The 24052-nt window shown below is 35.1% G+C and overlaps 1 protein-coding gene across 11 annotated transcripts in view; it reads left to right on the top strand.

Annotated features, from left to right (window-relative positions):
* DLG1 (discs large MAGUK scaffold protein 1) overlaps window positions 1–24052 on the top strand; it is a 287859-nt gene that overhangs the window by 111718 nt on the left and 152089 nt on the right. For 7 of the 11 annotated variants that reach the window (XM_082839777.1, XM_082839778.1, XM_082839780.1 and 4 more), the window contains exon 6: window positions 23203–23301. The exons of 3 other annotated variants lie outside the window; for them this stretch is intronic. In XM_082839777.1, the coding sequence (XP_082695903.1) occupies window positions 23203–23301 (99 nt within the window). Of the gene's footprint in view, window positions 1–1312; window positions 1649–23202; window positions 23302–24052 lie in introns of those variants that run through there. One more of the 11 variants, XM_082839776.1, reaches the window with a different exon arrangement.

Raw genomic sequence — 24052 nt, 5'->3', positions numbered from 1 at the left:
AAGCAAGATTTTGTTGGTCCTCATTCATGGCTGAGGTTGGGGATTATGATGTACTTATATCAACTTAAAACTTGAATTACTCAACTATTAGTAAGTTATCAAGTAGCATTTTTATTCATATATTGTTTTTAATGGCGAAATGTTGTTTCATATACTAATGTAGCATAGTATTAAGAGGACAGACTTAGGAATCTGTGGTTCTCAAACTTGAGGGTGCTTAAGAGTCTCTTAGGGGGGGCTTTTCAAAAATGAAAATTCCCAGATCTCCCTAACCCCTAAAAATTTTAATGGGAAGGGGATATCAGTCTGTATTTTTTTTAACCAGCACCCGAGGTGATTCTGAGGTGGACTACTGTGTTGAGAAACACAGACCTAGATATTAGATGTTAGAAAGTATCTATTTAGCAATCAAACAGTATTATTTTTTGAACCAGAGTATTATTTTATGTCATGTTGGATAAAATACGTTTTACTGGCTATAAAACAAAAAATTTATGTTTAATTCTTCTGCATTTTTACAAATTCATAACTTGGTAATCTTAATGTTTATAACATATGAGAGAGATGATGCTGATAATAGCACTTTTTTATCACAAAAGTTCCAGAAGCCAGATACTTATTTAGCTAATTATTCTGTTTCTGTCTTCAGACTCAGTTAATCAAAAAAACCAATATGTTAAATAAAATTATCAAGTTACATTCCAAATGGATTTCTCTCTGTCATTAGATCCTCAGAGTTTAATGTAGATAGTACCTTTTAAAACCTTAGTGCTATTTAATGTAAGTGCCTTCCTGATGTAGATATTTATATGTGAATAGAAAGATTTCTTTAGTGAAATTGTTTTAAACAATCAGAACTGTTGGCAGAGAGAATCCTCTTGTATTTTTAAATTCAGTTCATATTTATAATTTATTTAAGCAGCGAAGATGCCATTGGATTTTACTTCAGACTGTGATTGAAACTTGGTAATCCAGGGTTTCTCCACCCAGTGCATTAAATCAGGCAGCCCCAAAGGGTCTTGGTAGTCCAGTGTTTATAACGTCCTTCTTTACCTGCTAATCGACCTCACTTCCTGGATTTCAGTCCGTCTAGTTATCAGCTAACAAAAGAACAGCTTTTCCTGCAGACGCTGGTGAAAAAATAATCATGAGAAAGAAAACCACCTTATGTCGTCTTTTTTGTCTAGAAATATAAACTCAGCCATCATACAGCTAACAGGTACAGAGGGAAGATACAAGCTCTTTCATGGGAAGAAATTACAGAGAAAATGAGCATCATTTCTCAAGGTTTTTATTTTCCCTGATCTACAAGTGATGCTGCTGTAATTCTAGCTGCAGTTTTTACCGATCATTCACCACTCAGCAGCTGGTAGAGAAGTAAGACTGCTTGGCAACCACCTGCAGGGCTGCAGAGATGAATTACATTTTCGGGAACAACACACTTCTGTACTCTCGCGCCAGTCGAGGAGGCAATACTAGCTCTAGCCATGGCTCAGTAGGCCCAAAGCAGAAACACTGGGCGAAAAAGGGCTCATCAGATGAACTGCAAGCTGAGCCAGAACCTTCACGCTGGCAGCAGATAGTTGCATTTTTCACTCGAAGACACAGCTTTATTGACTGCATCTCGGTAGCCACCAGCTCCACCCAGGTAACATACCACTTGTTGAAATTATTTTCGGTTCATGTTGCTTTGCAAAAATGTATTAGTATAGATTTCTTATTATTAAAACACAGTCTTATGCCCTGAAACCTTGGATACGCAGAAATGTATGTTTTCAGTCCATCTATGCAGGTCTTTAGCGTGAAAGGGGAAACAAAAATATTTTCCCTTTTGCTCTTATGTAATGCCAAACAAAACAGTCTCAGATTCTGTTGAATGACTTCTCTAAAAATATAAAGCCATTCATACATAAATTAAAATGTAAATTAATAATGCTTGTCTCCTTATTTTCAGATTGTGTTAAACGCCATAAAGTATGATGTTTGACCAAAGAAAATACCTGTTTGTATAGCTTTTATATGTCATTAGATAACCTCAGGAGGTTGTTATAGTAAAGAAACAGAAGATAATTTGAAATATTTTTATTTTCTAGTGTTTTGAGTATAGATTAAACTGAATACAGTTGGCTATTGTATATACTAATATCTTAAAATTATTACATTATGGTTTATTCAAGGGATTTAATGAATCTTTCCATTTCTATAAATATATTATCTAGGGTTAATTGGAAAGCAGTAAACTTGTGTAATTACATGATTATAGGAATATTTTATCAAATATTCAATTGACAGTGTAAAGAGCTGAGCAAATACTAAAAGTCCTCAAATTTAAAAAAAGAATCACATAAAACCACTTCTTTTTGAGGAGTGAGTATTAAAAATATAAGGAAAATATAAAGTTAATCATAATTTGAGTGAAATACCTATTATTTGGTATTAAAGGAGGGTTGGGGGAATATTTTTATTTTAAAACATGTTTTTAATAGATATTCAACTTCAGTAAAAATGAAAGCATAAAAATTAGTCTAATTTAAAAAACAAGGTAGGAATGCTTTTGTCCTTTAAATTTAAATATATACACATACCTTAGGGCCTTTTAAAAATAAATTCCTTTAAAACCATCTTTTTTTTTTTTTTTTTAGTAATTAGAAGCAGCACAGTAAGTATAAAGTAACTGTCAACAGCTTCTTCTTGTTTTTGGTTACTAGAATTTTCTTTCAATAGTTTTTATTTTTAAGTAATGTCATATTTCTTAAGTAAAAATAGTCTTGTTTTTTCTTAGATGTTTGAGAGGAATGGAATTACTGGGCTAGGGAGAGTCATTAATAGTTTTTATGTAGGCAGTGAGATTACTTATAATCAAAACTTACTCAGAGACAACGATTGATTTAACTCTTAGATTGAATACTGCCCCAAGAATTTAACTAACTTGATTTTGACTACAATTACATATACCAAAAAGGGACACAGAGACTAAAGCTTAGCATTGTTATTCATTCTATGTTAGTATTAAGTGATATTTTTCCATTGTCAATAAGAAAGATCTGTTAAAAACTTCAAATACACACAACTATATGTATATACACAAACACAACCAGTGATATATAATTCATCTTGTAAAAGGCATACAAATGAAAGACAAGCAAAATAGTTTACATATAAAACTACTGAAACCATGGAATTACATTATAGTTACTTAGGAGTTGGGCCGAAAAGTTGCTATTGTATTGCACTAAAATAGCCACAATTTTAATAAAAACTCTATTTGCAATTGATCCTACAAAGCCATTTAAAATTTTATCTTCCTCCCGTTTGCTTCAGATCACTTGTGTATACTGAAAAATTACTATTTTTCTTTCTTTCAGCCCTCTTTCTGTTACTTATTTTGTCTTTTTCATTATCTTTGTATTTCATATCTATAAATGTAGACTTTAAGTCAGAGTTTTAGCTTATATTTCTCCAGCTCTGGAGAACCAACATCATTTTGCATTCTATGTTATTTTTCTCACTAATGAGTTGGATATTTTATATATCCAAGTCTTTTGTTGTAACTCACTGGAATTCATTTTACAGGATAAAATATAATAGGACTGAGAAAGAATGTTAGGCGTATTTAAATTTTAGTTGATGCTAGGATACATTTTTCTGTTTCATTTACTGACTCATGGCTAGCAGTTTTATTTTGTAACATTACGAGGATTTTTATATTGTTAAAAACAAAGTAGATTAATGAAATTTTAGTTTATTGAGCATATGCTATATACCTATGAATATATATGTATGATAGTGTTTTGTTCTGTCAATGATAAATAACAAAAGTGATTACCAGGTCTCCTGTTTCACTATTGTCAGAAATATTCTTTTCTAAGATTGGATAGCAAGATTAACTTTGAATCTAATTCCTTATAACTATGATGCATGGTACTTTTAGCAGTTTGGAGAGTTGTTATTAAACGCAGTTTTAGTAATTTGAAGTCATTATATGATTTCATATCCCACCAAATAGCCTCTATAAATAAAAAATAAAATGTACTCTACAGATTCACTTAAATTGCTCATCTGTTTAAGATATTTGTGTTCACAACTAAGATTTTGTGTCAGATTCTACTGTAATATGTGGAACTTAGTAGGAAGTCATTAATATTTTTAAATGTTAGGGAAGCCAAGTGGTTATAAATTTCTGCAGGACCCCAGCTTCTAGGATGGGACTTGCCATGTAGTTGGTGCTCAGTAAATGTTTATGGAATTGATTGATTAATTACCATTTCAATCACCTGAAACCTTGTTAGCTCATGGCCTTCCGAAATAATGGCACCTAACCTGAAACCTCTTGGGTACCTATATTTATTGGATTCACTCTATTGCCGTCATACGTGCCTTTGATTCTTCACAGTAGCCCATCTCTTCCTCCACTTCCCTTTTCTTCCCCTCCATTCTTCAGATTTTCTTCAAGCTGCACAAACCCCCCATGTACCTGATTTCCTCACCCCTTTGAATCTTTACCCATGATGATAACCATACAGCTTAAAGACTATGTCTAATTTTTGTCATTTGGCTGTATCCCAAAAGTTTACAATGTGAGGTTTTATTGTTTGTTTGTTTTTAGTGTTAAACTAAGATGAGTTTCTTGTGAATTATTTTACTTTGGTGTAAGGTTTTCTATTTTGAGCTTCATACTACTTATGTTCTTCATTTTGAATAGTCATTATAATATAGAAAACGTGGGCTACTCATTGTCAAGCCCTCCTCAGTTCCTCACTTCAGCCTTCCTCCTGTTCTTGTATTTATGATCCTTTGATGCCAATCTGCCCTGTCCTGTTTAGTGATGCAGCTCTGTTAAATCCAAGACCAATTTTTATATTCAACAGGGCTTTAAAAAACTCTAGCACAGTACTTCTAGACTTTGCTACTTGATTATCTCCTAAGTAAAAGCTTTTATCTACTTGGTGATGTCAGTGTTTATTAACGAAAACAGTAGTCATATATAAACTTTGAACAGCTGTAATGTGGTAGGTCACTTCGGATGTATATTTGGCAGTTGTTCCCATGTTTTGGATTACTTCAAAATCCCTATTGTGGGTCATTATAAATATTCAAATAGAATTTCCACCCTCCCCCAGATAATTGACATGCCAAATTAAGCTGAAAACAGCAAAATTCTCTTCCTAGGAGTGAATGGAACAGGCATAATGACTTATAATTGAAGCAGAACAATAAAATTTTAACAAGAGTGAATATTAGCCACATGAATTGAATAATATGCTTTTTAGAGGAAGAAACTCTGTCCTAAATTAAAATACAGGAAAACGCTGTTCAGATAGATGCCCACTGTTCAGATACCAGAAAAATAAATAGGCTAATTTGTATGAAAAGAATATGATTTGTCCTAAACAGGTACATTCTGGAGTAGAAAGGATTTAATTTTTAGAGCTATGCATTGGTTATATTGTCCCCAAATGAAGATAATAGCATCAACTTCATTGAGTTAATTGTATTAAATGATTAAGTGCATGTAACACGTAGAACAGTGCCTGGAAGCTATTATTATTATTGTTATTTTATTTTTATATTGCTTAATTTTAATAGTCTTCAACAAATTCAAATTAGATAATTAGGAATTACAGTATCTAGGATGGTGCAGTTCATTCAGACATTCAGTAAATAGTGTTGACTGAATAAGTTCCTGTGAGTGCAGGCTGTACAGTTTTTAAAGAACCACGTATCTCAACACCTTCAATTGCAGGATATAAAGGAGGGACCCCAAAGAGCACTTCAAATTCTTGGTGAGACACCAATTTCCTGACCTTGCTTTCCCGCCCAACACCCCTTCTGCAAATGCTAAACCAGTCACAAGCAGACAACTAAATTTAACTGATTATCCACCTTTTACCAAGCATACCATCAGGACATCTTAATCACTAAAAAAAGTTGAAGCCTTGGGGCTTCCCAGGTGGCGAAGTGGTTGAGAGTCCGCCTGCCGATGCAGGGGACACGGGTTCGTGCCCCAGTCTGGGAAGATCCCACATGCCACGGAACAGCTGGGCCCATGAGCCATGGCCGCTGAGCCTGCGCGTCCGGAGCCTGTGCTCCGCAACGGGAGAGGCCACAACAGTGAGAGGCCCACGTACCGCAAAAAAAAAAAACAAAACGTTGAAGCCTTCCAGATCACCTTCACTTAATTTCCTTATCTCTGTTTGACTCTGGTATATCTCCAATATGTTTTAAACTCCCATTTATCTGTGACCTCCCAATTTCTTTCACTCTGCCCTTTGGAACTCCCAGTTCGTGATCAGCAAAATTTCCTTTTTCCTCAAGCTCTTCTGTGATGGTTCATCTCACCTTTTTTTCTCTCATAGAAAACTGGTGTTCCCCCGAGAGTACTGTTTTTTCTTTACCCCTCACAAAAAGTGGAATTTTTATCTGTCACGTCCCATGTACCTTGGGACCAACAAGTGGAGTTGATGTCTTCCTTGCTTACCATTGGTATTTATGGATGATTGTACCTCCTCCCTTTTAAAAATGTATATATCATCAGACAGTATTTTCTACTTCCCCTGCTTGTCTAGTCATCTGCATCTTTCACAATCACTCCTACTCATTGATGATTTGAACTGTCTTTTCTCTGTCCACTATTCATGTAATCATTCTTAGTGATTTTCAGTATCCTGGTATGATCCTTCCAAAATCTTGACTTCTCAGTTCTTTGATATCCTTGCCTCTAGGAGTCTTTATTTTTTCTTTCACTTGAGTGACCTGCTGAAATGGTTATATTCAAGACCTCATTACCATTGACTGAACCACTTACAAAATCTCAGCTGCAAGCATTTCAAACTGACTAGCACTTCCTTTCTTTTCAGCTCACCTCCCCTACAACATTTTTTTTTTTACCCTTTAAAGACTTCCAGCCCAACTTTTTATTATCTATCATTTCTTTCATGCTCTCACTTCCCTCCTTGCTTTGCTCACATTCCTTGGTCCATGACTATAAACACTGCCTTTCATAATCTTAACTCTCTTGCTCCTCTGTCACTTCATTGGTAAGATCTAGCCTTGGTTAATTGCAACTCTGCCTCCTCCACATCAGCTCCAAAGCTGCCCATTAAACTTCCAATAGTTTCCTGGCCCTCATTCTCAATTGTTTCCTGGCCCTCATTCTCAATTGATGGTCTTATTCTGTATTCCATCCTGTTAAAATAAATGATCCACTTGTGTTCTTAAATCTCACCCTTCACTTCTGTACTAGATCTTCATTTTTGACTGTTCAGGGACTTGTGAAATTCTCTCTCCTCTTCATTGCATTGTCCGTCTTTCCCTCCATACTGGATTATTCCGATCAGCGTACATACCCGCTAAAATACCTTTCATTAAAACAACCAGCCAGAACCCCTCTAGGAGTAGACTGTGAGATCCAGTGATCAGTTCTCAATCTTTATTTTACTCGACCCCACAACAGCTTTTTACACAACTAACTGCTCTCTCCTTTAAATTCTCCTTTGACTCTTGAACACCATTCTCCTGACACTCTCCCTACCTCAGTTTCCTTTGCAGTATCCTCCTCCTCTTCTTACCACTAATAGTTAGAGTAACTCAGGGCATTAGTCCTTGAACTTCTCTCTTTTTATACTCATATTTCAGATGATCTCATCCAGGTGCCTTTAAATACATCAGTACTCATATCTTCAGTCCAGAGCTATTCCCCGTACACTAGACTTGTGTGTCTGGCTTTCCTACTCAGTATCTCCACTTGGATTAAGTATCTGATAGTTAACATGTCAAAAACAGAGTTTCTAATTTTATTGTTCTCCCCCATCTTCATTCAGTGTACCAGTCACTGAGATGTTGAATATGAAAACCCTTGGAATAATCTTCTGTTCTTTTTCCCTTTGCTCCACATGCAACTTAATAGCAAATTCTGAGGGCTCTGTGTTTAGAATATATTATGATCTAACCACTTTTCACCACTTCTACAACTACTAATTCAAATTATTTAATTTGTTGCCTGAACTATAGCAGTAGATATCTATCTGGTCTCCCTAGCTCCATTCTTTACTCTCACCAGTCTGTTCTTCACCCAGCAGCCAGAGTCATCCTTACGGAATGTCAGTTCTTGTCAGCACCTTGCTTTTTACTCTCCCGTGGCTTCCAATTCGATATATAATAAAATTCTAAATCCTTCTTTACCATAGTCCAAAAGGCCCTTTATTATCTAGCCCCTGGCAGTATCTCTAATCCCATTTCCTACTGCTCCCTCAATTACTTTGTTCCAGCTGTATTGGCCTTGTTCCTGTTCCTCAAATATATCAAGCATGTGGCCATCTCAGAACCTTAATCTTGCTGTTTCCTCTGCCTGGAACATTCTTTCCTCAGATATTCTCATAGTTCATTTCCTCACTTCCTTCAGATTTCTGCTCATCTGTTACCTTCTCAGAGGGTCTTCCTAGATTCTTGTCTAAGGTAGCAGGCACTTCTTCACTCCAAATGTCCCTGACTTCTTACCTTTTTAAATATTTTTCTTCATAGCACTTAATACTACTTGATTCCTTATTATTATATATTTTTAATCTGTCTGAATTCTCTCTTAGACTTTCTGTGAAACATATCACACTTTAGTGTTATACTGATCCTCTAGCTGATGATTCTCTTGTTATTTACCCTTATGGAAAGAAATACCCTTGAGGAGGTGAGACAGGGAGAGAAGAGGAGAAAAAACATTCGGTTTCCTTATAACTAGGATGAGTATATAATTCATCAACCAAACTTGGAGTACTTTTATGGAAAGAGGGAACTTCCCAGGCAAACAGAGGCATGTGGTGTCATCATCTATAACCATTTATCTTCTGACAGTTCCTACCAGGCAGCAGGTCTAAATATTCACACCAAGACATTTCCACATTGGACCAACACGGATTGGCCTAATCTTATCTATGTATGTTTCAAACATTTGGTCTCATGCCTAATAATAGTTGTGTTTTGAAGTGATAGATCAAATATATATATATATATATATTTTCTTCATCTCTAAGGAATAAAATTGCTTATATTCAGTAGTATAATGCCTTTGTATTAAACTAAAATATATAGAGAGTAAGTAGATAATCCTCTTAAACGACTTTGGAAATGCCAAGTCTGATAGTAGAATAGTTTCCAGGAGAATGGGTAGAAATAGTCTCTTTGAGTAGTGATTAACCAAGCAATCAAAGTTAGGATAAAAATTCTGTTATACTTGGTTGTGAAATGCTGTCTCTTGGCAAAGTTTAATTTCCTACTCAAAAGGCCAGTAATTTTGTAAAATTAATAACATTACTCAGATTTGGAAATTAATTGTTTCCCTTTTTACCCAAAGAATATCTACTCAAAAATATGTTTAAATGGTGTTTGAGACCCAGTCATTTGTATAGTTGGACACTTTAGAAAAGCATAAAGATGAAGATTAAACAAAAAGTTTACAATGGTTGTATTCGCTTTTAAAAAATACCAGATTGGGGCTTCCCTGGTGGCGCAACGGTTGAGCATCTGCCTGCCAATGCAGGGGACACGGGTTCGAGCCCTGGTCTGGGAAGATCCCACATGCCACGGAGCAACTTGGGCCCGTGAGCCACAACTACTGAGCCTGCGCGTCTGGAGCCTGTGCTCTGCAACAAGAGAGGCCGCGACAGTGAAAGGCCCGCGCACCGCGGTGAAAAGTGGCCCCCACTCGCCGCAACTAGAGAAAGCCCTCGCACAGAAACAAAGACCCAACACAGGCAAAAAAAAATAATTAATTAATTTAAAAAGAAACAGATTGACCATACAATCCATCAGTTGCATTCCTTAGTTTTTACCCAAATGAGTTGAACATTTATGTCCACATGAAAACCTGCACACAGATGTTTATAGCAGCTTTATTCATGATTGCCAAAACTTGGACGCAACCAAGATGACCTTCAGTAGGTAAATGGATAAATAAACTGTGGTACAGCCAGATAATGAAATGTTATTAATCATTAAAAACAAATGGAAAGATGTGGAGGAACTTTAAATGCATATTTCTAAGTGAAAGATACCAATCTGAAAAGGCTACATACTGTGTGCTTCCAACTATATGACATTCTGGAAAAGGCAAAACTATGGAGACAGTAAAAAGATTAGTGGTTGCCAATGGTTAGGAAAGAGGGAGAGATGAATAGATAGAGCACAGAGGATTTTTAGGCCAGTGAAACTATTAGGTAGGGTACTATAATGGTGGATACATGACATTATATATAAATTTGTTCAAACCCATAGAATGTACAACACCAAGAATGAACCCTAGCGTAAACCATGAACTTTGGATAATAATGGTGTGTCAGTGTAGGTTCATCAGCTGTACAATGTACAGCTCAGGTGGGGAGTATTGATAGTGGGAGGCAGTGCATGTGTGTGGGCAGAGGTTATATGGGAACTCTGTACCTTCGGCTCTAAAAAATAAAGTCTGTTAAAATAGCAACATTGGTATCTTAAGGTGGATTAGATTGGCTATAGTTTGAAGAACTAAGTAAGTGAAATTTGTTATATAAGCTCTTTATAATTAGGAAGTGTGTTGCATTCATCTTTGTAGTTTCTATAGAGTGTCATGATTGTTAGATTGTCCTTTTGTCAAGGACAAATAGGTAAAAAAATTTCACAAGCTGCAATTTATGTATTTTAGTATGTATATTATATATGTGTATATTTATATATATATATATATATATATATATATAGTTTTAGAGTTAACTTTTAAAATAATGTGTTAATAACAGTGCTGAAGAATGACTGGCCCATATGCTTTGAGGTCAGAATAGGATATTCAGCCTGCACAACATTTTTTCCCTTTGCTTATTTCAAGCAGTGTTTGTTTTCCTGAGAATTGTACTCCATACCTCTTATCACAGCTGCATTTCAGTAATCAGTTGGGTAATGATTTGTTTAATATCAGCTGCTAAACCATAAGCTTCACAAGAGCTGGTAGTACAGATGTATGTTTTCTTCTCTTATATCCCCAGAGCCTAGCATAGTGAACGCCTGTGTTGACTGTTTGTTGAATGAATAAACAAATGTTAATATGTGTCTGTTTTCATTTAATCTGATGATGGCTACAGGGAAATTTGGAACTTCTAAATATGGTTTGGCCACTGTAAATTTCCCAAACCATTTTTATATAGAACTATGGCTTTAAAATTAGCAAGTCTCCATTACAGGATTTTATAAAATCATGTATATTTCTAAAGTAATTCAAAGCCCTCTGTGAAAAAACTGAAGCGTATATCTTCTTAACATATGAAGAACTTAAATTCTTATTGTCAAAATTTGACTTAGTATCGTTTTCTTTAAAGAGCTCTCACTGCGTTATTCTTTGTACTTCCTGGCACTGTTATTTAGATAACTTTTTCAATCCTCCATTTTCATATCAAAATTTAGAATTTTGATAAAGCTAAAAATAGTTGTGCAGACCATGTGGAGAACAGTAGCCTACAATTATCACCTTATTTTACAAACTTTAAATAAACTAACTGATGTGGCAATTTTACAGGCATATGCAAATCAATCAACAAAGACTGGACCTATTTTGTGCAAGTTTAAACCAACTGGTGTCACATCTGGAAGCAGTGGAATTTTAGGAGAATCCTAAATACAACTTCTGCCGCTAGATAAATTTATTTAAAAGATGTTTTCCCCCTCACCTCTTAACAGGAGCCCTGCCTATTCATTCTTTATCCATTAGTAAACCCCAATTTAGTCCTGTTTCTGAACAGTATTTTCAGTATTTTTGAAATCTGAACTGTGACTATTGACTCAGCCAGCTGTGGAGTGTGAAGAAATTATTATTATGACAAAATGGGACCAGCTGATTGCCTTACAGAATTTTTGTTGGTCCTGAGGAAAATAACTGGAGATTATAATCTGCAATTTGAATCAAAACATATCCCAGCGTAATTTTTCTGTATTTAACTCTGACTAATCTTGGTAGAACCATCTAATATATCAAAGCGTTATAAATTTGAAAAATAATCAGTTTGTAAGTATTTTGAAAGATAAAGAATGGGATTTCCCTGGTGGTGCAGTGGTTAAGAATCTGCCTGCCAGTGCAGGGGACACAGGTTCGAGCCCTGGTCTGGGAAGATCCCACATGCCGCAGAGCAACTAAGCCCGTGTGCCACAACTACTGAGCCTGCACTCTAGAGCCCGTGAGCCACAACTACTGAAGCCCGTGTGCCTAGAGCCCGTGCTTCGCAACAAGAGAAGCCACTAAAATGAGAAGCCCACGCACCGCAATGAAGAGTAGCTCCCACTCGCCACAACCAGGGAAAGCCCGTGTGCAGCAATGAAGACCCAATGCAGCCAGAAATTAATTAATTAATTTTAAGAAAAAGAAAAAGATGAATACCAACCTCAGGAATTAATTGTTTCAGCTATACTAAATGCCGTAGCAGGATTTTGGAGAGGGGAAATAGAGCAAAAATCGTATCATTCTAATCATTTTTTCCAAACTGAAAGGCTACATACAGTATAGATCCTAAATTCTTTCAGTTATAAGAACACAGCTTTACTATATAGGCCTTTTTTGTAAAAATATTTTAAAGAACTCTAGATGAAACTTGAAATATTCATATCTATTTATTGTTTTTTTCATTCTCTCATTCCCCTTTTTGGGGGAGGAGTTGCTTGTTTTTATTATCATAAGTTAAGCACTACAAGAGAATTAAACCAACTATAGTTAGTAAAAACTAATGTAGGTGTCTCGAAGTTATATTCTGTTCTTTTCATGACCTAATCAGACTTTTTTCTTTTTTTGAACTATTTTGAAGAGACAGTGTTGTATAGTAGTTGAGAATGCTGTCTTTAGAGGATGATGGCCTGAGTTTAAATTTCTATTGTATTTATTAGCTGTAGCACCTTGGACAAATAACCTAAATTCTGAGTCTCCTTCTCCCACCTGCAGAAAACAGGGATTAAGATCTAGTGAAAATTAATGGGACAAACATGCGAAGCCCTTATTATAATATCTGACATCAGTAAAGTACCTATCATCATCATCATCATCTTTATCACCACTTTCACAACCACCATCATTATTCGTCCCACAGAATATTCTGGCCTTTTAAGTGAGGAATCTGGAGATGCGGAGAAGCAACCTCATTACAGAATGATGAAGAATTATGTTTTAACAAGAGGATTGGTAACCTTGACTGGGTCCAGCCAGGAAAAGAGAAACCACAGTAATTATTTTAACAAGGAAAATGTAATATGGGGGGGGGGGGTCAGTGTTAAAAAGGAAACTGAAGAGGAAACATGGAACACCAAGGTAAACAGAGAAGCAGCTAACCTCTGAGGAGGGACCTAGGGACCAAGTTAAGGTTAGTAGAACCCAGAAGTTTGGAGGAAGGGCACCACAGGTTTTAAATATGAGCTGTCAGTGATATTTACTTTCTAATACAGCTTAAAAAGGAATGAGGTAAAAATCTTTGGGGCAAGTGTTCTTCACCAAGACATGTTTATTTTCAGTTGGGATATTATTAGGCAATTAGCTGTTGCTAGATAGAGAACAACATGAAACTGGCAATTTTTTGGCATTTTTGTATTTTGAAACTTCTAAGGTTATCAAATGGTAGAACATCTTGAACACTTTCTGATTGGTAGTGACTGCCCAACCACACAGAATCTTTTAGCAATATCTGCTATGTGTATAGCATGGGGAGAGAGGATGTACACAATCCATTCCGAGTCACTTTATCACTTTAGAGTGCTGATGAACTCAATCTCTTTTGGCAATCACATGGTTTCATTCGTCCAACAAATATGTATTAAATACTTAACTGTGTGCTAGATACTATTCTAGGCACTGGGCATATAGGAGTAAATAAAACAAGAATCCACACTCTTCTAGAGCTTATATTAAAGGGGGGGAAGACAGATGGCAAATGTAATTAAAATACGTAGTATGCTGGAGGAAAGCTAAAAGGGGAAGGCAACAGGAATGTGTATGTTTGTGTGTGCGTGGTGGGGGTGGGGTGGGGTTAGTAGAATAAGAGTGTCTTCAGCTGGAGGGCGATATTTGAGCAACGGCATAAGAGAAGTTATGGAGTTGAGCCATATGGATATCTGGGGCAAGAGCATTCTATGCAGAGGAAGAGTGAATAAAAACTCTGAGGCCAGAGCATGTTTAGAGTGTTTGGAGCACAGAGGGGTCAATATGGCCGAAACGCTGAGTGGGAGGAGAATAGTAGAAGACGACTTCAGAAACTGTAACAGCGGCCTGAATCACTAGGGACTTGTACAAGAATGAATAGAATAGGGTAAATATATTATTACTAGGAAGATTTAAGGGCCCGTTTTAGGTTAGTCATTATGGATTCCACGGTTGCGTATGTTTCTGTAGCCATAGTCTGATAAAATTGGGGGGTGGGGAGCAGGCAGCATATTGCAGTTGGTAGTTTCATACGTATTTGTTAATTATGTAACCACATCTTTGAATCCAATTTTTGGATCTCTGTCTACTTGAAATTTTTAGTGATTGTTGGCTCATCCTTCTACCAATACAAAGTGATCAGCTGAATGCTGATAGAACACCATCTTTTTATAATGAAGGGATGACATACCTTAACTATCATGAATCTTGCAAGCAGAAATAGATCCGTAAACTAGATGTTCTGTGTGTGTGAACTAACAAATTTGTACCCATGCTTCTATACTAGGATTGTTAATCACTACATCTATTTCCCTACCCCCCGCTTTGTTATTTTAAAATCAAAAATTTATATTTAATCCCTTAGTATTTGTTAAAAAATGTATCTGGTTTCGTTGCTATTTGCTTCTGAGATAATTATGACACAGGTATCTCATACAGCTGGTTCAAATAACATGGAGTTTATATTGAAGGTACTTATTTGGAGTAACTGTGGCAAAAAGAGCATTTGAATCAAATAAGAACCAGATCTAAGCAATGAAAAACACCTTTATTCTGAAGATACTGGACCCCTGTTAAGTACAGTGATTCCCAAACAGTTTTGATAAATCTGCTGTGCTGTATTTTATCCTTCTGTAAACATACAAAAGGCTTGAAGTTTTTTCCCCTGGTTTCTCTTTTCCTCTTAGATAGCTTCTTTGACATTTATTCAGAGAAACATGTCTCATTACCACATAGTAGATATTGAAGCAAAGGAACTTGGATTAAGAATATTAAACTGTGCCATACAAAAACAAAATAAAATCCTTATTGACCAACAGTGGCATAGGGGTAATTTTTTTTCCGTGTTATCTAAGATATTGATAACAAAAGAGTTGCTATTTCATATATTTCATTTTCCGTAAATGTGGTATAAATTTATTTTGACCTTATTGAATCTTTGTGTGTATTCTAAGCTCAGTTTACCCCATTCATGTGACATGTTAATGTAAGGTGTAAACAATTATTAATTACCTGGTAGTATGGTATTAGTTATCTTTCTTCAGAGTTTGATCTTATGCTATGATGACCATTTTAATAAGCAAGAAAATAAGTGAGAGGGACTTCTCCGGTGGTCCAGTGGTTAAGGCTCCGCCTTCCAGTGTAGGGGGTGCGGGTTTGATCCCTGGTCAGGGAACTAAGGTCCCACATGCCATGGGGTGCAGCCAAAAATTAAAAAGAAAATAAGTGAGAAAGAGTTTAAAAATATGTTCAGAAAGCCTTGTAAATCTATTGTGGTTGGGTCTAACTATGATGTAAAAGATACTTTTTAGTGGCCATTGTTGGTGTTATTCTTAATAGTCCTTCCTCCCAACTTCCCATCAGTCACTAGATATACCAATTCTACATTCAAAATCTATCTTTATTTGACTACTCATGTCCATTTTCACCATCACCATCATTTGGTTAAAGCCACTGATAACCTCTCAGCTGGATTATTATAGCAGCCTCCTAATTGTTCCTTCTGTCTCTTCCTGTATCAGTCAGGAGTCAGATGCACATATAAAAAAAACACTTTAACTATTTTAAGCAAATAGAGATTTATTAAAGATAAGGGCGCTCAATTTATATATTGTTTTTCATTTATTGTTGAATTAATGGAAGTGAAAGAGGGAGGTACATAGTCATAAATGTAGATGTGCAGTACACATTAAGCATGTGGCTATACCTAACGAGGTTTCAGACCACTTTGTTTCAAAATTTTTTTAAAAACTGCTTTCATAATTTTAAGATCTTAAATGAAATTTAAAATGTAAAGCTGTGAATAAATAACAAGAATCTCTAAAAATTAGTTAAAACATTTTTCAGAAAGCTGTCATTTCGATACTGGCATTAAAAAAGTACTTTAAAAATATGTACAATCCAGTTACTTTCCTGGAATTTACAATTTTCTGCAGTGTTCTTTGAGACAGTGTTAATATTATAGCCTCTGTTGTCATGGAAACAAGTCTCTGAAGGCAGCCTCCGAGGCTAATGATTCCGTGGTGTTGCTATGGATAGAAACAACTGAGACCGTTGTTAGTCACATGGTCAAGATTAAAAAAAAAAAACAACTAAAACTCGTTGGAGCTGATCTTATTGAGTGATATATACAAATGGAGCAGGAGAAGGATGATGGCATAAAAGTCATATTGTCTAATAAAATATGTATGTAAGATTTTTCAAGTTTAAAATGCTTATGGTGAATTCCTTCTTTTCTGTAATAACCCACATATAATGGTTACTGTATATTGCTGCCTCATTATTTATATTAGAGTCTTAAGTTTGCCATTTTCCAATTTAGAATCTTGTTATACAACTCCCCAGAATTTTACCATGCTCTCAATCCTGCACTGAAAATAGCCTCTTGTCTCTTCATATGTATTATCATATCTAACATCTGTGCTGTTCCTCATCACTCAACGTTCATTTGATTAGATATTATTTGTTTAGCATGGTATTTTTGTTTCATGTGAACTAAATGACTTGTTGTTCTGTAATTCTGTGTTACCTGAACTGGTTATTGGCTGTGGCTAGGAAATTGTGTGTGTTGGTACCCATTTGGTTTTGAAGACTTTCTCAGCAGTATTTGCCTTTCTTAAGGAAGAAGCAGGGGCATATGTTCTTTTTCAGAGTACTTGCTCAGTGCCCTGTAGAGTGGGGTGGATTCAGATGGTGTACATTTTTTTAGGATTTTTAAAAAATGGTATTCAGATCCTTTAGATTATCGTATCGAAAGGAAATAGATTTAGAATAGGCTCTGAGCCAGTATTACAGTGAGGTTTAAATGTAATATTAAAGAATTTATAGTTTATCATAAAGGGTTTTGGAGAGCAACTGCCTAATGGAGGAAATTTTTGTGCTTGGCCTTGAAATTTGATATAAGCATACAGCTTTGTCTTTTTTAGGTTAAAATGGATTATTAATTAGCTAATAGCTGACCCTATTAAAGAGGCATAAAGAAACTTTTATAGGTGTTAGATATGTCTCCTACTTTGACTGTGGTGATTGTGTCACAGGTGTATGCATATGTCCAAACTCATCAAATTGTATATATTAAATATGTGCAGTTTTTGTATATCAGTTATACTTTAACAAAGCTGTTTAAAAAAATTAAATAAAAAAATGATAAACTTTAGACTTTCTTGTCTTTGATACTTTGGATGACTACAGCCAGTTATTTTGTAGTTTGTCACGCAATTTGGGTTTGTCTGATGTTTAATGTTCAAGTTATGCATCTTTGATAAGAATGTCACAGAAGCGATGTATTCTTATTACATCCCATCAGGTAGCATATGATTTTGATTTGTCCTGGTGAGTGATGTTAACTTTAAGATAGTGTCTGCTACATTTCTGCACTGTAATTAATAAATCTTTGTAGGGGAGATATGTGTGTGTATGTGTGTGTGTGTCTCACATTCAAACTTTCTTCCACTAGAATGAAATGGAGGGTTCATTCAGCAGCAATGGAAGTTTTAACATTTGTTGATGTTTCTTGAATGAATTATTACTATGGTGGTTGCCAAATGATGATTTTGTAACTCCATCATTCCTTCTACATTTCTTAATGGGCATTCTGCTGTAAGGAAATGCTCTCTCTTCTCTCTGTTCATTTAATTTTTATGTAATTATATCAGTGTAGACTCTTGGAGTCCTGTTTAATTCAGTGGGATTTATGCCATCATTATTGTTATTTATTTTGAGTCTCAAATTGTTCTCAGTCTGACTGGTAAGAGCCCTTCAAGCTGACTGCCAGTGTCCTTTGTCATGCCCTCGTTATTCTTCGAGCACCTCCTTATTTTCTGGAACAGCAGAATATTCTAGGCTTATATTGAACTTGCTGGACTCTAGCACTGGAATCAGCCATTTCTCCAAAGATTCCTCTTTTGTTGTTGTTTTTTTTTTAATCAAAGAATGGGTATTTATAAACCAGGATCTGAATGCCAAGTATTTTCATGCTCTTGAGGTGTTACTGCTCCCAGGTCTTCTCTGTAGACAGAGCTAGGGTATATATGTACATATAAACACATGCATTTATTTCTGTATTTATATATATTGAAAACCATGCAGTCATACAGGTACCTCCAAATCTAGTCTAAAACCATAGATTTCAGGCTAATTTTCTCCCTTTCCATATTTGTGACTCCGTTCTCTGACGTGAGGAACCTTGCTTCCTTTATCCTTGGATCAAAAATCCCCTGTATGTAAGCAATCTCCTGTCACTGTCGATGCTCTAGGTAGACATCCTTCCCACCCAGCTCAAGATCCAAGAGATATCCCCACCTTGTTCCACTGGGGTCCCTATACTTCTTGCCAGACTACTACTACTGCCACATAGATACTCCATCACACTTGGGATCCAGCAAAACACATCAGGCTGCTGCCACTACTTGCCCACATGGGATACCCTCCTCATCCTGCTCAGACTCTGCAACACCCTGCTCCAGACTGCTGCCACCCTTCCACTCCCTGTGCGCAGAGGCTCTCCTCACCCTGCTCGATTTCAACAACCGGTACTTTCCTATTCAAGAAGTCTTTGCCTACACCAAGATCCTGATATTCTATCAATACTATCTTTTAGAAACCTAATTTTTGTACATCTCTTAATTATGTCAGTAAGCCATCTGGAATTAATTTTAAGTATGGTGTAAGGGAGTGAAGAGGGTTCATTTCATTTTTCATATGTATATCCAGTTGATTTAGCAGCAGTTTTCTAAAATTATTGAAATATAGTTGTTGTACAGTATTATGTTAGTTTTGGGTGTACTAAATGATTTGATATTTACGTACATCGTGAAATGATCACCACAGTAAGTCTAGTAACCATCTCTCCCCATACAAAGTTATTATAATATTATTGACCTTATTTCTTGTGCTGTATATTACATCCCTGTGACTTATATAACTAGAGGTTTATACCTTTTAATTGCCTTCACCTCTTTCGTCCACTCTACCCCCGCCCCACTGCTTCCCTCTCTTTTGGCAACCACACATTTTTTCTCTGTATCTATGAGTCTCTTTTCATTTTGTTTTGTTTGTTTTGTTTTGTAGTGAGATCATGTGGTATTTGTCTTTCTCTGAATTATTTCACTTAACATAAATTCTTTTAAAACTATCTTTTTCTCTTTGTCATAAATTAGGAGTTAGAATCTCTGGGTTTTTCAGACATTTTTAAAAAATTGTAAGTATTCCATTGAAAATTAGTTAGCATTTAAATTATTTGTTTTAAGCTCATACTATGGAATTTGAATTTTTTTTTTCTATAGGAGCAATGTATAATTGGTGACTGGAGTCCCAAGTAAGACCCACAGAGGCTTTATTCCTAATGTCCTTTTTTAAAAAAATTGTGGTAAAATATACATAAGAAAATTTTACCATTTTAACCTTTCTTAAGTGTACAATTAATTCAGTGTCATTAAATACATTCACAGTGTTGTGCAGCCATCACCGTTGTCCATCTCCATAATTTTTTCCATCATCCCAAACAGGGAACTGGTTTAGACTGGGAACATTAAAAAGAAAGAAAAAAAGAAACAAAATTTAATGGCTTAAAATCTCTTTCTACAGGATATAAGAAATCCAGGTAACAATAATCTAGCAAATCTTTTCCTAATTCCTCACAGGTTACCTTTTGTGAGCCTAGATCAGTTGTAAAATGAAGGGTTAAACTTGATCCCTAGCTTCTTCAATTCTAATAGTCTTGTAAAATCATTGAAATTTGTTAACATCTTTTAGAACAATTAATGGGAAACGCATTTTCAGTTTATTTTCTAGAGAATGAGATGGTAAAAGATCATAATAATTGTTTTTCTCTTAATATGAATAGATCTTCCATCCCTCACCCAGCATTATAGCATCACTGTGTATTCATTGTTGACAACTGGAAAAGTAGAATTCGAAATAAAGAGGCAGGGGAGAAAAACCATTCATAATTCTGCCCTCAGAGGTTTACTTTTCAAACATTTCTTTCCATTTTTTAAATAAAAACTTTATCTTCCCTTTTTTACTTAATGTCATTTCACAGGCAATATCCTTTATGACTTACAGGTGTTCTTACAGATTCTTGTTAACCGATGCATAATATTTAATCTTATAAAATTGTCATTATTTGCTCAGCCCTTCCAACACCTTATATTTAGGATATCCTCCATTTCCCCAAGTATAAACAATGCTCAAAAGAATATAGTGAGGGGGCTTCCCTGGTAGCGCAGTGGTTGAGAGTCCGCCTGCCAATGCAGGGGGCACACGTTTGTGCCACATGCCGCGGAGCGGCTTTGTGCCACATGCTGCGGAGTGGCTCGGCCTGTGAGCCATGGCTGCTGAGCCTGCGCGTCCGGAGCCTGTGCTCCGCAACGGGAGAGGCCACAACAGTGAGAAGCCCACATACCACAAAAAAAAAAAAAAGAAAGAAAGAAAGAAAAAAACAAAGAATATAGTGACTGTTAAGACATTTGCTTTTTGAATTATTCCCTTAGGATAGATTTCCACAAATACTAAGTCAAAGAGTTGGAACATTTTAAAAGCTACAGATAATTACTTAGATTGCTTTTCGTAAAGTTTGTATGAAGTTATATATCCAGCAGCACTGTGAAAGGACGTGTTTCCATGCATTAAAATTTTTTTGAGTTTTTTAATTGTGGTAAAATACATTTGCCATTTTAACCAGTTTTAACTGCACAATTCTGTGGCATTAATTACATTCCCAATGTTGCCCAACCATCACCACTATCTACTATTTCCAAAACCTTTTCATTATCTCAAACTTACTTTGTAACCCTTAAGCAGTAAACTCCTTATGCTCCTCTCTCCCTGGCCCCTGGTAACTTCTAGTCTATTTTTATGAATTTACCTATTCTAAATATTTCATATAAGTGGAATCACACAATATTGACCTTTTGTGTCTGGTTAATTTCACTTAGTATAATGTTTTCAAGATTCATCCATGTGTAGCATGTATCAGAATTTCATCCCTTTTTATGTCTGAATTAATATCCATTGTATAAATATACCACATCTTGTAGCTATTTATCTGTTGATGGACACTTGGATTGTTTTTACCTTTTGGCTGTTGTGAATAATGCATCATTGAACACTGGGAAAAAGTATTCAAGTCCCTCTTTTTAGTTCTTTTGAGTATTTACCTAGGAGTAGAATTGCTGGGTCATATGGTAATCCTAGGGTTAGTTTTTTGAAGAACTGCCAAACCAAATTGTTTTCCACAGTGACTGCACCATTTTGCATTCCCACCAGCAGTTTTTGAGGATTCCAGTTTCTGCACAGCCTTGCCAACACTTGTTACTTTCTGTTTTTGTTTTCACTTTTTTATTACAGCATCCTAGTAGGTATGAAGTGATATATCATTGTAACTTTGATTTACATTTCCCTAATGAATGATGATGCTGAGTATACTTTCATGTGCTTATTGGTCATTTGTGTATCTTCTTTGGAGAAATGTCTGTTCAAGTCCTTTGCCTCATTTTTAATTGTCTTTCTGTGGTGAGTTGTAGGAGTTCTTTATATATTCTTCATGTTAAACTATCATCAGATGTATGATTTACAAGATTTTCTCCCATTCCATGCGTTGTCTTTCCCCTTTCTTGATAATGCCATTTGGTGCACAAAAGGTTTTAATTCTGATAAAGTCTAATTGATTTTTGTTTTTACTTATGCTTTTGATATCATATTTAAGAATCCATTGTCAAATCCAAGGTCATGAAGATTTATCCCTATGTTTTCTTCTAAAAGTTTTATGGTTTTAATGCTTATATTTAGGTCATTGATTAATTTCCAGTTAGTTTTTATATAGGATGTGTGGTAGTGGTTTAACTTTATTCTTTTGCATGTTGCTATCTGGTTGTCCCAGCACCATTATTGAAGAGATGCCATACATTTTTGATAAATCTTGATTGATTTGATTGACAACAAAAGGTCAACATTATAATTTTATTTTGTATTTATCAATGAGGAAAAGCATAGTTTCAAGTTTGGCAATTGGTTCTTCCTGTTTTAAGTGTCTTCTAATGTACATTGTTTTCTTATAGATTTGATTTTAATGTTTTTCTTATATATGTAGTATATGTCATTGGTATAGCAAATATTTATAAATTAATCCAGTTTATAGAGATTGGGACTTGTTACAAGACACCTCTTTTGTGTTCCAGTTACACCTTTTTTTAAAATAGTAATTAAGCTTGATTGAGTATAAATATCAAAACTTCTTAGTTTAAATTATGTCACTAGAGTTCCCACTTAATGACTTTACAGGCAGGTTTAAGATAGGTTATTACAGTTCTTGACAGTAGAGGTTAACAGCACAGATTCCTTAAAATGATATAAATTCAGCTTTTAAGTCCTTTGAATCTTCTGTTTGTGGATTTATAGGCCCCAATTGCCTACCTCATGGGCTAATGAAATTACTTTTGATTCTTTGAATGCAAGGAGGAAAGTAGTCAAATATATACTGAATGCTACAAAAATATTTTGTAGTCTGTCTGTGAAGTGAGTGTCTTGCCTCCCAGTGGAGGAGTATTGTTAAATCATTATCTTTTATTATTTTCATTTAAACATCTAAAGAGTAGTCACTCGTTTTAACTACAGAGTCATTAAAATTATTATTGGTGATATAATTGAGCGTTTTCTCATTTAAGTTGAAGTAATATATTATTTTACCTATTTCAGTTATTTCTGAAAACTATAATTTATCTTTATGACAAAACTTTCTATTATGTTTCCTTTTTATTTGATGTTTTTCCTGATTTTTTGTCGTTGATGATTTTTAGCCAACAGAAGCTGTACCTCCCTCTTCTCCCACTGTCCCTGTGATCCCTGTCCTGCCAGTCCCTGCTGAGAATACTGTCATCCTACCCACCATACCACAGGTTTTTATTAGTTTTCTTTTTTCTTTATAAAAATTTCATTTGTTTTTAATGTTTCATTTGTATTCTTTTCAAATCATTTTAACTATTTCTTTGTTAGATTTGGTAATTCACGTTGGGCTTCAAACGGTATTTTTAGGGAGTTAAATATCTGGGATTTAATATAAAATGGGTTAATATTTGCCATTTTATTAGGTTATCTGTGAAATAAGATACATTCTAAACTTCATCATATTGAACTGCCTTAGATTTGTTATCATGCCTTTTATATTTGTAAATCTGTTCGAAACAGTTTTTTAATTTATTTGCTTTGGGAAATTTTGTTTATTTTCTAAAGATAATAAAAATAATTGTCCTCCTGATCTTGTACTGGATGTGTCATTTTATATATAGCATTTTGTTTTCTAGTATATATTTATCTTTGGAAATACTCATCTTTCTGTCACTTGGTAGGGTAACATACTTCACATTTATCATTTAGAAACAATAGCTAATATATATAAAGTATATGGGGAACTCTTCGTGGTATCTTTGCAACTTTTCTGTAAATCTAAAACTATTCTAAAATCATAAGTTCATTTTTTTAAAGTTAATGTATAACAGTCAAAAAATAAAATGAAACAATAGCCAAATGTCAGAGAATCTGAACATTTTTAGCTTTCAGAGCTTTACTTAATAGTTCCAAAGGATGGTTTATTAAGACATTAACTACCCAACCAACAGAGTCATCCAAAGTTAAAATAATGATAGTATT

Source organism: Leucopleurus acutus (assembly GCF_964270905.1).
Source record: "Leucopleurus acutus genome assembly, chromosome: 5".
Lineage (NCBI taxonomy): Eukaryota > Metazoa > Chordata > Mammalia > Artiodactyla > Delphinidae > Leucopleurus > Leucopleurus acutus.
Note: the sequence above shows the minus strand (reverse complement) of the source record. Positions and strands in the feature narration are given on the sequence as shown.